The sequence below is a fragment of the Vollenhovia emeryi genome, unplaced genomic scaffold, assembly GCF_000949405.1.
Source record: "Vollenhovia emeryi isolate VEMERY1.0 unplaced genomic scaffold, V.emery_V1.0 DF939149.1, whole genome shotgun sequence".
NCBI lineage: Eukaryota > Metazoa > Arthropoda > Insecta > Hymenoptera > Formicidae > Vollenhovia > Vollenhovia emeryi.
In genome coordinates, this window is record NW_011967217.1 from 448,621 (window position 1) to 461,258 (window position 12,638).

Consider the following 12,638-nt stretch of genomic DNA (forward strand, 5'->3'; position numbering starts at 1 on the left):
AAGTTTACTAATCTCAAGTTCAGTAACTTTTACTCTGATTGGTCAAATTTCAATCTAATCCCAATCCCAATCCGTAGTCTGATACGGGCTTAATGGGCACAGATATGAGGCTTGAATTAATCTATTTTATACATTAAAGTATGCAATATATTAATTCACATGGTTACATTATATACAAGCGAAAAGATGTGTGTCTGTCAAGAAGGCCTCTTGTCCGTGAAACATTTTTAAAACAATTTTGTTTAAGAAAATTCCTCGCGGGCGACTAGCGACGCACCTATTTGTCCGTAGTCGGTACTTCAGTGGGCCTCAAATCGACGCGCATGCGCCGGAGGCGCGACCAATCTGACGTCACTGATACCCGGCAGCATGAAAAGGCGCCTGCAGCTGTTACCGAGTCTTCAATGAGAACGGGCTCTGTTGCCGGCGTCGGTACTTGTCCATATGGTCCGCGGGCGGAACGCATGTGGTCTCCATCCGTGGTGTGTGACAGCTGTATTTTTCCCGAATAAAATGTCGGCGGGGAGCGCGGAGGACGTGAAGCTGTTTCAAACGATCGGCCTGAGCGAGCAGAAGGCCAAGGAGACGCTAAAAAATGCGAACGTCACGAAGAATCTCAAGCTGGCTATAAGCGAGGTGAGGTTTCACCGAGTCTCGATCGGACGTTGAATATCTCACTCGCTCGCTCTCTCTCTCTCCGTATTCTCAAAGTTAACTAATTAAAATGTTAAGTTAAATACTTGATAAACTAGGCATCGAATTAAATTTGAATATCCTTAGGAATATGTAACGCGCCGGAATATTCTTATGTTGCGACTCGCTCGAACTGTTGCATCATTCGTTACATTTGACGCAATTACATCATACATTTTGCGCAGTAATATTCAATAAGCACACGATTGATATGTATGAGTGGCAGGGTGTACATTGTGTTGAAAGTTACCTGTTTATTTTGTAACTTTTACAGGCGGCTAAACATGGACCTATCGCTCACGACACTGGCGTTTTGCTATACCATCTAGCTTCCAAGATCAAAAATCAGATTATCGATAAGATGGAATTTATTGCCGGTTATATAGTTGAGAAGAAACTGGACAGCGTACTGAGGATGGACGCTGCGTTGACCTATCTGTTAGCTAACGTGAGCAATGTTCTCGACGTAGCCAAGTTTGAGGAGTCTTGTGGCATAGGAGTGACAGTTTCACCTGAACAAATAGAAGAGGAAGTAGAGAAGATCATAAAGGCGCACAAGGATGAGATATTGGAAAAGAGGTAGAATAAAATGTACGCTAGATACACAGGTTTTTTTTAAATATAATAAGTAATTGCAATTTATGTTATTTAAATAGGTATCGCTTTAATTCTGGCCCGTTGATGCAACAGGTACGCAGCAGTTTGAAATGGGCGGACGGTAAAGCGATAAAAAACGAATTTGACGTGCAACTCCTCGATCTGTTGGGCCCAAAAGTTGACGCCGATCTTGCATCAGCGTCCAAACCAGCGAAACAGCCCAAGGAAACGAAAGGAAAGAAGCCAGAAATTGTGAAAGAAGGTATACGATGTACGCATGTACGGTTGCAAAAATATTTTGGGATGTTTGTGTTCAATGAAAGATCGATAAAAGTTTCAGAACAGAAGGAGACACCGACCAGCGAGAAGGTAGGCGCGCAAACTATAAGCGAGCTCATGAAGACCAAAATTCAATTTCATAAGCCCGGGGAAAATTACAAAACTGACGGTTATGTCGTGACGCCGAACACGCATCGGCTGCTGCAGAAACACTTGAAGGCCACTGGTGGCAAAGTGGTGACGAGATTCCCACCGGAACCCAATGGAATTTTGCATATTGGACATGCAAAGGCCATCAATATCAACTTCGGGTATGTGTCTTCGTGTTTGCATCATGAAATATATCATAGAAGAGATGTGTCTCTCTTGCAGATACGCCGCTGCTTACGGTGGCATATGCTATTTACGTTACGACGATACGAATCCTGAGAAGGAAGAGGAGAAATTTTTTGTCGGCATACGGGAAATGGTGGAGTGGCTCGGTTACAAACCGTTCGCCGTCACGCATTCGTCGGACAATTTTCAGCAATTGTACGACTGGGCCGTGGAGCTCGTAAAGAAAGGTTTAGCCTACGTTTGTCATCAATCCAGCGAGGAGATGAAAGGTTTCAATCCTCCACCGAGTCCCTGGCGCGATAGGCCAATTGAAGAGAGCTTGCTGCTATTTAATGTAACGAACAGATTTCACGTAAAGCTTACTGCTCCTTTCTTCTTTGTCTCCTGATTGCTTGTTTTTCTCTCGAAAAAAAAATATAGGATATGAAAGATGGTTTGTTGGAGGAAGGAGAGGCAACTTTGCGTATGAAAGTGACCTTAGAGGAGGGCAAGCAAGATCCTGTCGCATACAGGATAAAGTATTCGCCGCATCATCGAACTGGCGATAAATGGTGTATCTATCCCACTTACGATTACACCCATTGCCTGTGCGACAGCATCGAAAACATCACTCATTCGCTGTGCACAAAGGAATTCCAGTCGCGAAGATCGTCCTATTATTGGCTCTGCAATGCTTTGGACATTTATTGTCCCGTACAGTGGGAATACGGCCGATTGAACGTTAATTATACTGTAGTTTCCAAAAGAAAGATTGCCAAATTGATACACGAGGGAATAGTGTCCGATTGGGATGATCCCAGGTATAATAGTACAACTAATATTACCTTCGTATTTTACTAATAAATGATATTAATGTATTGTATCGCCTTCTTTTTGTAGACTGTTTACGTTGACTGCACTACGTAGACGGGGATTTCCACCAGAGGCTATAAACAATTTTTGTGCTCAGATGGGTGTAACTGGTGTGCAAGCAACCATCGATCCCACAGCGTTGGAAGCAGCTGTTAGGGACGTTCTAAATTCCACTGCCGCCCGACACATGGTGGTTTTAGAGCCTATCAAGTTGACCGTCAAAAATTTCCCTCAAGAAAATGCCATAAAGCTCACTGCACCCGATTTTCCTAACGATCCAGAAAGAGGCCATCATGAGATTACATTTGATGAGATTGTGTATATCGAGGCTACGGACTTCAAAGAGGTACGCAATAGATTTCGGATTCTCTTTTTGACAACTTTTTACAATTGTGGTTTTACCTGGGGTATCAATACTTGCAGATTGAAGAGAAAGGTTTTAGACGCTTGACACCGAAACAACCCGTGGGCTTGAAACATGCGGGTGTCGTAATAACGTTCGAAAGTATCGAGAAGGATGCCAGTGGTAATATTACAAACATAATTGTTAGGCAAGACCCTGTTTCAGAAAAGAATAAACCGAAGGCATTTATACACTGGGTGTCCCATCCAGTACTGGCATCTGTTAGACTGTATGAGCGTTTGTGAGTAACGTTTTTCAAATTATTTATGATGGCTTTACACTGGAAATGTTATTGAAATATCTTCAACTCGTAGGTTCAAGCACAAAAATCCGGAAGATACAAACGAGGTACCGCATGGATTTTTAAGTGATATTAATCCATCCAGTAAAAAGGAAATTGTAGCGTACATGGACAACAGTCTAGCTAAAACGGCGAAAGTATATGATAAGTTTCAGTTTGAACGTATAGGCTTCTTTTCTGTCGATCCCGATACCAAAGCTAGTAAGGTAAGTTAAAAAGTATCAGCACACTTGAACCGCCCATGGCATTAACATTTTTTTTCTTTTTTATTTCAGCTTGTTTTCAACCGCACTGTAACATTGAAGGAAGATACAGGAAAGATATAAATATATTTTTCAAGAAATCGTATCGCCAAAAACATTTCTACTACTATCTATTTTTACTATTGTTATACTTTTTCTACGCTGAGACAAAATGTGTGCTTTACTGTATAACAGTGGAACATTTAGCTTTTCTTATCAGAGATTTTATTTTCTTTTTTATAAAGAATTTTTAAAAGAGTATATCAGGTATACGTAATGGCATTATTAGTAAAGTTCCAAACATATAATGCAGTATATATTTTCATAATGTATATCATGTGTTAATATTCTTTCTTTATTATATATCTTTATGTTATGTATGACTTGTTAAACTTTGCATGCATTTTGATTTTGTGCGTTAAATTTCATGAATAAAAAAAATTTATTAATAGGCTTGCACAGTGTTGTCGTCTGTCTATTAATTCATCATGCAGGATTCATAGGTGGGAACCATGTATTTAATATTTATGAAAGCATCCTCACCACCGTATCTTTCCAAGATTTCGAGCGTTTCTTGTATAATATCTGCTGCGTTCTCTCCTCTTTGTTGAGAATAATCGATGCCCTCGCCAAGGTTTACTGTAATTACGAAAGATCTTATTTCTATTTGTGCACCATTATAAAAAGTGTTAAAGACGAGCGCTCACCATTTCTATCTTTGAGTAAGTTTGGAATAGGCAAGATTTGTCTAAAGTAAGGGACTAGGGCTTCACCGACGCAGTCAGCCGATCGTACTAAACGTTGAAGCGCTTTCATCGTGGTACAGATTATCTCGGGCATTCTTGTATTCAAGGCGTCTAACAATCTCGTTTTTTTAATTACAGTATAAATACCTTTTCTACATTAATTTGAATCACAAAACTTACTTTTAATAGGAATGATCAACTGCGGAACAACAGGCAGTATCTTTGGCCCACCGTGCTCTAGCATATCTGATATTCCTTGCTCTACCAGAAACTTGTACGGTTGTTCCGTTTCCGTTAATCCATCGAAAAACATTGGCAAATAGTGATGGAAATCCAAATCTTCTATGTCTATCTTCCAATTAATTTTCTGATCGTAGCCGTCGTTCTCCAAGGAGATGGGGAATACGCCGCGCTTGTAAAACTTTCTGAAAATCGACGGCTTCGGTGGACGAGGTTTGTACAGTCCACACGGCGGAGGTTTCGCTACAACCGTATTTTCCTGTATTCAAAATCGATCCCGTGTTATTGCATTCATCCCGATGTCATTATTCTATTAACGCGCGTTACCTGCAACGCCTGAATAGTGAACGCAGGAACTACTCGTGGCTTTCTCTTTCTGTATCGCGGTATATCTTTCCGCACTTCCGTCCAAAATTCCTTTTCATTCACCATCTCAATGCTCGGTGTCTCTCTTTCGATACAGAGTTTAAATTACACGTTAAACATTTTATTCGAATGTTGCAAGAGAGATTACATGCGCGAGAAGATGTTGGTAGGGGGAACGAATTTAGATCAAACAATGCTGTCTCCTAGCAACACAACTTCTATTCATATAAATACAGGTAGATACAAGTCGCTATATAAAAGTACCTAAGGTAAATAATGCTTTATACATAAGTGACATGATCATCAGAATTAATATCACAGAGATCGGACAAAGTGAAAGGATGTCTTTTCTTACTGAAGTAAATTAGTTTTTCTTGTCATTAAATGTAAAATATTTTATTAACACTAAACTTGAAATATTGGACGCGGTCGTATTCGCCGAGATCTTTTTTCAGAAAGTGGGTTGTGAAACTGTGGATCATCAAATAGAAGTTCCCTCTTGATTGGTTCGTTTTTATCTGCCGTGTTTAATTATTAAGGAAAATAATGAACATATATTAAATATCCATCCTTACGAAAAAGTAATGAAATAATTACTAGAAAATTACTGTAACATCAGTAATTTCCTAATAATTATTTCGTTGCTTTTCCATAAGGGCAGCTATAAGTATTCTTTTTGTACCATTATATTTTGTTAAATATATTATATATTTATATTTTTTTAATATATAAATGTATTTTTTATATTTAAAAAATATAATGGTTAACTAATAGGTAACTTTTCGCGCTTATACATATAAACGTAATATAAAAAGGATATTTTTGAAGCAGCTTGAAGATTCCCGTGCCTAGTGGGACTGGAATACCCATTATAATTGATTCCGATACGCCGCATATAATGTCCTTTTGTCCATAATAAGCCGCATCGAATAAATGATCTGCCGTTTTCTCAAACTGTAAACAAATAGCTCGGTTGCGTAAAATATTTCCAATTTTCCTTAGAATATAATTCAAGTTTGAAGACTAAGGGAAACTAAGTTCGACTTCAGAATTTTATTTTGTATTATAGGAAACACGTAACAGAAATGGATGAAATCGTGAAAAGTGGCAAATCTCACCGATGCCAAGTTTAAGACCGATTCTTTCATTTTTGCCAATCCCGTCCTCGTAATACCATGCACTTCTCCTCTACTAGTCATTAAATCTGACAAGAGCATTAAATGTCGACAATCAATACTGATTCCGTGATTTTCCATTACCGATTTAATTTCGGACATGATAGTTGCTCTCGCTGCTTCTATCCCAAGCGTTTTGAAAACCTAAGATGCAATAGATCGTAAATATGTTACTCAACATTCGCATGGTTTCGCTCAACTCACTTCTATCGTATTATTCGATTTCGTCTTCTCGCCGATGATACCGGGTGTTGCCATAACTTCTCTAAAATTATCTCCTTCGACAAATAGTGTAAATTTCGTTTTGCCATCGAGATTCTCGTTGTGAACAACCACTCTATTGATTGTCGATAAGCCCTAGAAATAAAAACGTAAACATACAATATTTTTCTATAGGTGTAAAATTAATATTTTATTGACATCGCATTGTTATATATTTTTACCTTTACTACAACATTCGGAATGGCCTCTGTCAATTGACGAAACGGAAAATTGGAACCGTCTTTTTGTCGATTTGGTCGAATAATAATAATTGAATTGTCTATCACTTCTATATTCTTTGACGTCAGCTTCAATTTTGATGTACAAAGTCTAGAATCATGAATCGTTATCGCACGAAAGTATAAAAATTACTTTTAAACTTACAATTTCTACTATTAAAACTCCTATTTTTCACTGTAATTACAACATTAAACGAAAGAAATCACGTAAAGTTTTGTCTTTGCGATACACATGTAAAAATAAATTAATAATTGCAACGAGGACAGAACAAAACTCTCAAGTTTTCAAACGTACTTACGTGTAGCATATAGAATTAACATCAACTTCTAACTTCAACATTTTAATCCTATCCATATCTAGATTTATTACAAGAAAATGATCATCGCGCGTGTATAATTCCTCGATATACTTAGCCACGTCTGCCAGAGTCGTCTTTTCGATTCTTGCCTTCACTCGTTCAGCAAACTCAGAATCCGTATCATTGACCTGCAAGATAAAGGATTAGTCGACTACGATCGTATTTCACATAGAACACGCGGCTGGTCGGATTAATGATTTACCAATATCGCTGTTGTGATGGGAGTACTGATCTTCGGACTCGCGTTAATAATTTCCTTAATACGTGGCACACCCTGCGTGATGTTCATGGCCGCTACACCGGCGAAGTGGAACGTTTTGAGCGTCATCTGAGTTCCCGGCTCGCCGATACTTTGCGCGGCGAGTGCGCCTACGGCGGTGCCCGGTTCTATCTTGGCTTTCATGTACTTCTCCTTACACGTATGAATGAACTCTACCAATTGCGAGACGGTGAAACGTTCGAGTTGAGAGACTACCGGCAAATTCGATGGAAAGTTTTGTCGATAATATGCTATCTTTCGCGCCACCGACTTCAGAAAAGCGCTGCGAAAAACAATGTTCACAATTCGTCTTAGCCGAATTACTGAAATTCTCCGCGTATCATATAAGCATCGTGCATATTATCTTACAGTAGTTCTTGCTTAAATTCATCACTCAGGCACTCGTACTCCTCGGAAGATAGCATCTCATTCGTGGCATTCATAACACTGGCGGCGTCTAAAGGCGCTTCGCTTTTATGAGGCATTTTTGCTCGCACGTGGTCGTACACTCGTTTGTAATCGACGGGACCGTCTTTACCTGTAGAAAAATGCGTATTGTTAGTGAAATTTACACGAGATGCGGAATAACGTTCACAAACCTTCTATATACGTAGGATCCAATCCATCTCCGCCGTATGACATCTGTATCATATCGCGCATCGAGTTGCGCACCGTCATATCATAATGAATACACAGATCCTCTAAACTCTTGATCAATCGCCTCTGCATGTATCCGGTCTCCGCAGTTTTCACAGCGGTATCCGTGAGGCCCTCCCGACCGCCCATCGCGTGAAAGTAGAATTCCTTGGACTGTAATCCCGAATAAAATGAATTCTCCACAAAGCCTTTGGCATCCGGCGTCTTCAGTCGCGCCATTACGTGAGGTAATGCACGATTCTCGAATCCGTCCGGCACTCTGCGTCCGTTGATAGCTTGCTGGCCTACGCAGGCTGAAGGGAGAAATTGTGTCAATTGTGTCAGAACATTCGCGAGCAATAAAATATATTCGTGATTACTTGAACTTACCGATCATCTGAGAGATGTTAATAAAACTACCCTTGCTTCCACTCAGCGCCATAGTCAAAGGAGTATTAGTAGGATGTAATTCCTTTAAACATGCTCTACCAACGTTCTCACGAATCACCGAGAGCTCGGTCAATATTTTCGTTTCCAGTGTTTCCTCTTCTGAACATCCGGGTTGACAAACGAGACGACCCTGTTCCATTAGCTGAATATACTTCTTACATTCGGAGTAACTGTCGAAAAAAAAGAACAATTAGAATTAATTACTTGTTTAAAGCAGTCTGTCGAATTTAAACATGGAATTATTCGTACTGGGCGTTTAACATTTCTTCCTTGGCTTGAAGAAGGCCTTGACTGGGTATAAGATCACTGATACCGAGAGAAATTCCTTTCCCGAAATTGAAATGATTCGCTATTCTGGTTAAACGCCACATAGCTGTGATTGCAACATCCTCACCCCAATCACGCAGCAAAATATAAAATATATTTTGCTTCGACCCTGAGCCCAATATAGATTTATCCATTATTCCCGCTAGAAGCTCGGAGTTGCGAATGACGATGTCTGTGGATTTAAATTTCGATCATTTAACAAACACGAACGACAAGATTACAACGCGCAGTTACTACTTACAAGAGTCATTAATGCACAATTCTTCGCTGTTGGTATACGCCTTGCCCTTCGTCTTTAGATTTGCTTTGACAGGACATTCCTCATTCGGCCGCATAATCAGACTGAATATTTGTTTACCGGTCCACAACTTCGTCGGTTTTAATATTGCAGGCTGAGGAAGAGTTACGATCATGGAAGAATCTTGGCCGGCTAAGATGCAAAGAGCGAATCTAACTTGCTCTATCGTGAGAAACATGTCCTTTTGGGTCAAGAGATAAGCACCGGTGATAAAATCTTGCGTCGCTGCTATCAATATCTCACCATTGCGAGGTGTAACCAGATTGGATTTATTCTATAAACAAAGAACAAAATATTTCAGCATATTTATATGGAGCTCTGCAAACGTATATTAATCAAGTATAATTTTACCGCCAACAAGACCAACGCCTCTGCTCTAGCTTCCTCAGTCTGTGGTAGATGAAGATTCATTTCGTCTCCGTCAAAATCCGCATTATAAGGTGTACAGACGCACTCGTTAAATGTGAACGTTCGATGCTCCTGTACCTTGGTTCTGTGTGTCATGATGCTTAATTTGTGTAGAGACGGCTGCCGATTGAACAGCACTAAGTCATCATCTTTGAGATGCCTCTCGACAATGTCACCATACTGCAAAGAGACAATTGGTGTAGAAAAATTGACAATGAATTTTCCACTAGATTTTGCTCCAAGGGCGATAAATTTATGATGGAACCAACAGTTGATGCCTATTAATTTAGCAGAAACTCCGCTACTTCTTATTAGGAACCAGCCTTTAGATCAGATAAAACGCTGGGTCTAATACAAATTGGCGGCACAGGAATCCTCATTAGTGGTAAATTTTCTGGTACTGCGCAGGCAGGATTCATTAACCACATTAACTACTTATCTCATAATAGGAAACTTTCCTCCATATTAAAATATATTAATGTTCTGATATATATACATCTGAAGATCATATTAATGTTTGGAAATTACCTGTAATTCTTGAGCTGCTTTATTCCGATCGCCATATTTAAGGTATTGCCTAAACTGCGAGTTTTTAAATTGTACATAGTTCGCACCGGGATGTTTGTCCGGGCCATTTCTGACTAATTTCCGCATTAGATCTATGTTTGATGGAGTGACCCTTTCAGGATACGTTAAGGTCTTTGCAACATGCAAAGGTACACCAACCTGCGCAAATAGAGATCCAATATTATCAAATACATTCTAGCATCGTGCCAGGTGAAATTGTGATTGAAATTGTCACGAGACCTACTTGATCTATTCTGAGGTTTGGATCGGGCGAAATTACTGTGCGAGAAGTAAAGTCGACACGTTTACCAGATAAGTTACCTCGGAAACGACCTTGCTTCCCTTTCAATCTTTGCACTATACCTCTGCCAAACTTTTTAGGCTGAAAGTGTTAATATGTATTAGACGCAAGAAAATGCAAACTGATCCTCAGACGTTTATTAAGAAGCTTACCTGCATGTGTAAAGGTATTCCGGACATTTCGCTGTTAATATAAAGGCCACAATGCAGCTGAAGAAAATCCCAATGTTCCATGTACATATTCATATTAACACCCGTTTGCTTACGAATAACGTCATTGATAAGAGCTATTTCTGACAATTTCATCGTCAGATAATCCTCATTGGTACCAGCCTTTAGATCAGATAAAACGCTGGGTCTAATACAAATTGGCGGCACAGGAATCCTCATTAGTAGTAAATTTTCTGGTACTGCGCAGTCAGGATGCATTAACAACAGACAAATGTCGACCGTCGGAATTCTAGCGAAAAGTTCTGCCACCTTAAAGAATGTTCGTATATTATGAAAATATATAAATTGTATAAACGCAGAAGTATATTAAACAAAATATATGGAGTATTCTTTCTTTGAATCGTACAAAGTTCGGATACAGATACTCGTCGAATGTGCTTCTGTAATTTTGGTCTATTATATTCTTAAACTCTTTGTCGCGTTCCATCTTTGGAGTCAGGTCAGCCAACGTGTCTTGAAAAATGGGATCAGTCTTTTTCAAGTTCTTGTACTTCTCGTGTACAATTTTAAGGAAACCGGCCTTTTTCACGGGGCCATTATTCGCTTTGCAATTCGGGCATTCCGTCTTCTTCTTAGCCTTCTCCCAGACTTGTTTACGCAACCCTTTGCGCGCCAAGTACCCCAGTTTCGGAGCTTCTATTTTGACCAAAAAACATCTCCTTTCTTCTCGCGTCAGCAAAACGTGCGCGCATTTCTGTGGAGAAATTAATCTGTCAGTACGGGACGCGATTGGCAAAGTTGTTGAATCTCACTGAAGCTACGTATTACCTTGCATATCGTCTGTAAAATCTGGATGATGGATTTAAAGTAGCCGACGTGAAAGACCGGCAGTTGCAGGTTCTGATATCCAAAGTGTCCTACGCAGTCATTCAGCTTTTTGCCGCACGTTTCGCACTCGAGTCCCGTCGAGCTGACTCCCTACGAACAAAAGCGTCAATTCTCAGCAATTCTGTCCAAGCGCAAATGACATAGGGCTGTACAACTTATAAATACCATGCGCCTATCGAGCGCTCCGTACAATGCCGGAGTACGCCTTGTATCCTCATTGTACAAACTTTTGGAAAACACCTCCACGCTGGCCTGCATGAACATAACATTCTGGCTGTCCACTCCGAAGGATATGTGGGAGCTGAACATGGAAAATTTCAACTAAGAGACCACACGTTACGCTTGTGACGCAATACACAGGAAAGTCCTCTATTATGAGATAAGCTTCTAATACGAGACGACGGTTATTGGCCCCATCGTGAATTTATAGCCAAGAAATTCTGGTAAATCCTAAAGGAATTCTGATTCGTCCATTTTCTAACAGACGGCTGGTTGAATCTATCAGATTCTTTTCAGTGTGCGGTATACAGATTCACATGATAATTCAAGTGGCCACCTCCGTCTGTGCCAGGTCCTAAAAAGGCGTTCACGCCGTAATTGATTCACGTCTGAAAAGGACCGAGTTGAAAGTTTAGTTAAGGTTTCATGTTGAAAACCTGCTGTCTCATAATAGAGGACTCCCCTCCGGTACCGGCGGTTTATTATCCGCCCGGGAGAACTCGACGAAGACAATACTTCCTTCGTCAAATGCGTCGAGGTGAAAATAGCTTTACGTACACTTCGCTGGCGATGTTAGTCTCCCTGAACTGTTCCTTCACCATGTTTGATCCTGATGTAAATACAACTGCAAACAATCGAATCAATTCTGCAATAATTACCCTCTCTCTCTCTCTGTCGCGCGCGCCGGCTTATTTCGATCGAAATTTACTAGGAGACTCACGCTTGGGAAAGAAATCTCTCTCCCTCTGTCTCCCACGTGTACGCAACACGTGCTTTAAACTCTTAACCTAGCGTTAAGTCATTAGCGGTTTTTCCCTCTCCTTATAGCAATCCCTGCAAGCCACAAGATTCCAAATGAAAAGTGGAGAAAGTAGGATAAGTACTTTAAATACTGAAAGAAACGGAGATCGCCCTGACGAAGGAAAAGCGACCGCGCCGGAATTGGCCGGAATCCGCCACGGAGGAGCCCGAACAACCTCTGCTCTGGAAGTCTGAACCCGGACTCCGGCGAAAAAGGCGAGAACA

At 40.3% G+C, this 12,638-nt stretch overlaps 3 protein-coding genes across 6 annotated transcripts; 1 reads left to right on the plus strand and 2 right to left on the minus strand.

Annotated features, from left to right (window-relative positions):
- The first annotated feature begins 406 nt into the window (after window positions 1-406).
- LOC105565735 (probable glutamine--tRNA ligase) lies at window positions 407-4,156 on the plus strand. 3 transcript variants are annotated; one of them, XM_012019163.1, is made up of 10 exons: window positions 407-636; window positions 968-1,272; window positions 1,350-1,561; window positions 1,625-1,880; window positions 1,942-2,239; window positions 2,326-2,705; window positions 2,785-3,103; window positions 3,181-3,401; window positions 3,475-3,667; window positions 3,737-4,156. In XM_012019163.1, the coding sequence occupies exons 1-10, from the start codon at window positions 445-447 to the stop codon at window positions 3,785-3,787; spliced, it is 2,427 nt and encodes an 808-aa protein (XP_011874553.1). In that variant the 5' UTR covers window positions 407-444; the 3' UTR covers window positions 3,788-4,156. The 3 variants fall into 3 exon arrangements, with proteins under 3 accessions (XP_011874553.1, XP_011874554.1, XP_011874555.1); XM_012019164.1 differs by having other exon boundaries at window positions 1,350-1,552; XM_012019165.1 differs by having other exon boundaries at window positions 1,350-1,552; window positions 1,631-1,880.
- Window positions 4,157-4,160: 4 nt separating this feature from the next.
- On the minus strand, window positions 4,161-5,178 carry LOC105565734 (parkin coregulated gene protein homolog). The gene is made up of 4 exons (XM_012019162.1): window positions 5,017-5,178; window positions 4,630-4,948; window positions 4,411-4,560; window positions 4,161-4,342 (listed from the first exon to the last, which is right to left on the minus strand). The coding sequence occupies exons 1-4, from the start codon at window positions 5,119-5,121 to the stop codon at window positions 4,182-4,184; spliced, it is 735 nt and encodes a 244-aa protein (XP_011874552.1). The 5' UTR covers window positions 5,122-5,178; the 3' UTR covers window positions 4,161-4,181.
- Window positions 5,179-5,256: 78 nt separating this feature from the next.
- Window positions 5,257-12,613, minus strand: LOC105565732 (DNA-directed RNA polymerase III subunit RPC1). 2 transcript variants are annotated; one of them, XM_012019161.1, is made up of 21 exons: window positions 12,497-12,613; window positions 12,171-12,237; window positions 11,559-11,694; window positions 11,334-11,483; window positions 10,912-11,259; window positions 10,488-10,814; window positions 10,279-10,416; window positions 9,996-10,193; window positions 9,411-9,647; window positions 9,003-9,333; window positions 8,684-8,933; window positions 8,375-8,604; window positions 7,948-8,298; window positions 7,718-7,886; window positions 7,292-7,631; window positions 7,030-7,217; window positions 6,674-6,821; window positions 6,435-6,587; window positions 6,174-6,374; window positions 5,876-6,009; window positions 5,257-5,578 (listed from the first exon to the last, which is right to left on the minus strand). In XM_012019161.1, the coding sequence occupies exons 2-21, from the start codon at window positions 12,212-12,214 to the stop codon at window positions 5,461-5,463; spliced, it is 4,191 nt and encodes a 1,396-aa protein (XP_011874551.1). In that variant the 5' UTR covers window positions 12,215-12,237; window positions 12,497-12,613; the 3' UTR covers window positions 5,257-5,460. The 2 variants fall into 2 exon arrangements, with proteins under 2 accessions (XP_011874551.1, XP_011874550.1); XM_012019160.1 differs by having other exon boundaries at window positions 12,334-12,613.
- Window positions 12,614-12,638: the final 25 nt, after the last annotated feature.

What these genes read in the sequence shown, in the direction of transcription:
- LOC105565732 (XM_012019161.1), bottom strand. Translation starts at nt 12,214, where the DNA reads ATGGTGAAGGAACAGTTCAGGGAGACTAACATCGCCAGCGAAGT. An exon ending in ACTAACATCGCCAGCGAAGT is followed by an intron (nt 11,695 to 12,170) that starts GTACGTAAAGCT and finishes TTCCATGTTCAG; the next exon opens with CTCCCACATATCCTTCGGAG. An exon ending in TTCCGAATGTTGTAGTAAAG is followed by an intron (nt 6,588 to 6,673) that starts GTAAAAATATAT and finishes TTTTATTTCTAG; the next exon opens with GGCTTATCGACAATCAATAG.
- LOC105565734 (XM_012019162.1), bottom strand. Translation starts at nt 5,121, where the DNA reads ATGGTGAATGAAAAGGAATTTTGGACGGAAGTGCGGAAAGATATACCG. An exon ending in TCACTATTCAGGCGTTGCAG is followed by an intron (nt 4,949 to 5,016) that starts GTAACGCGCGTT and finishes TTTTGAATACAG; the next exon opens with GAAAATACGGTTGTAGCGAA. An exon ending in GTTGATCATTCCTATTAAAA is followed by an intron (nt 4,561 to 4,629) that starts GTAAGTTTTGTG and finishes CGAGATTGTTAG; the next exon opens with ACGCCTTGAATACAAGAATG.
- LOC105565735 (XM_012019163.1), top strand. Translation starts at nt 445, where the DNA reads ATGGTCCGCGGGCGGAACGCATGTGGTCTCCATCCGTGGTGTGTGACA. An exon ending in TCAAGCTGGCTATAAGCGAG is followed by an intron (nt 637 to 967) that starts GTGAGGTTTCAC and finishes TAACTTTTACAG; the next exon opens with GCGGCTAAACATGGACCTAT. An exon ending in AGGCTACGGACTTCAAAGAG is followed by an intron (nt 3,104 to 3,180) that starts GTACGCAATAGA and finishes CAATACTTGCAG; the next exon opens with ATTGAAGAGAAAGGTTTTAG.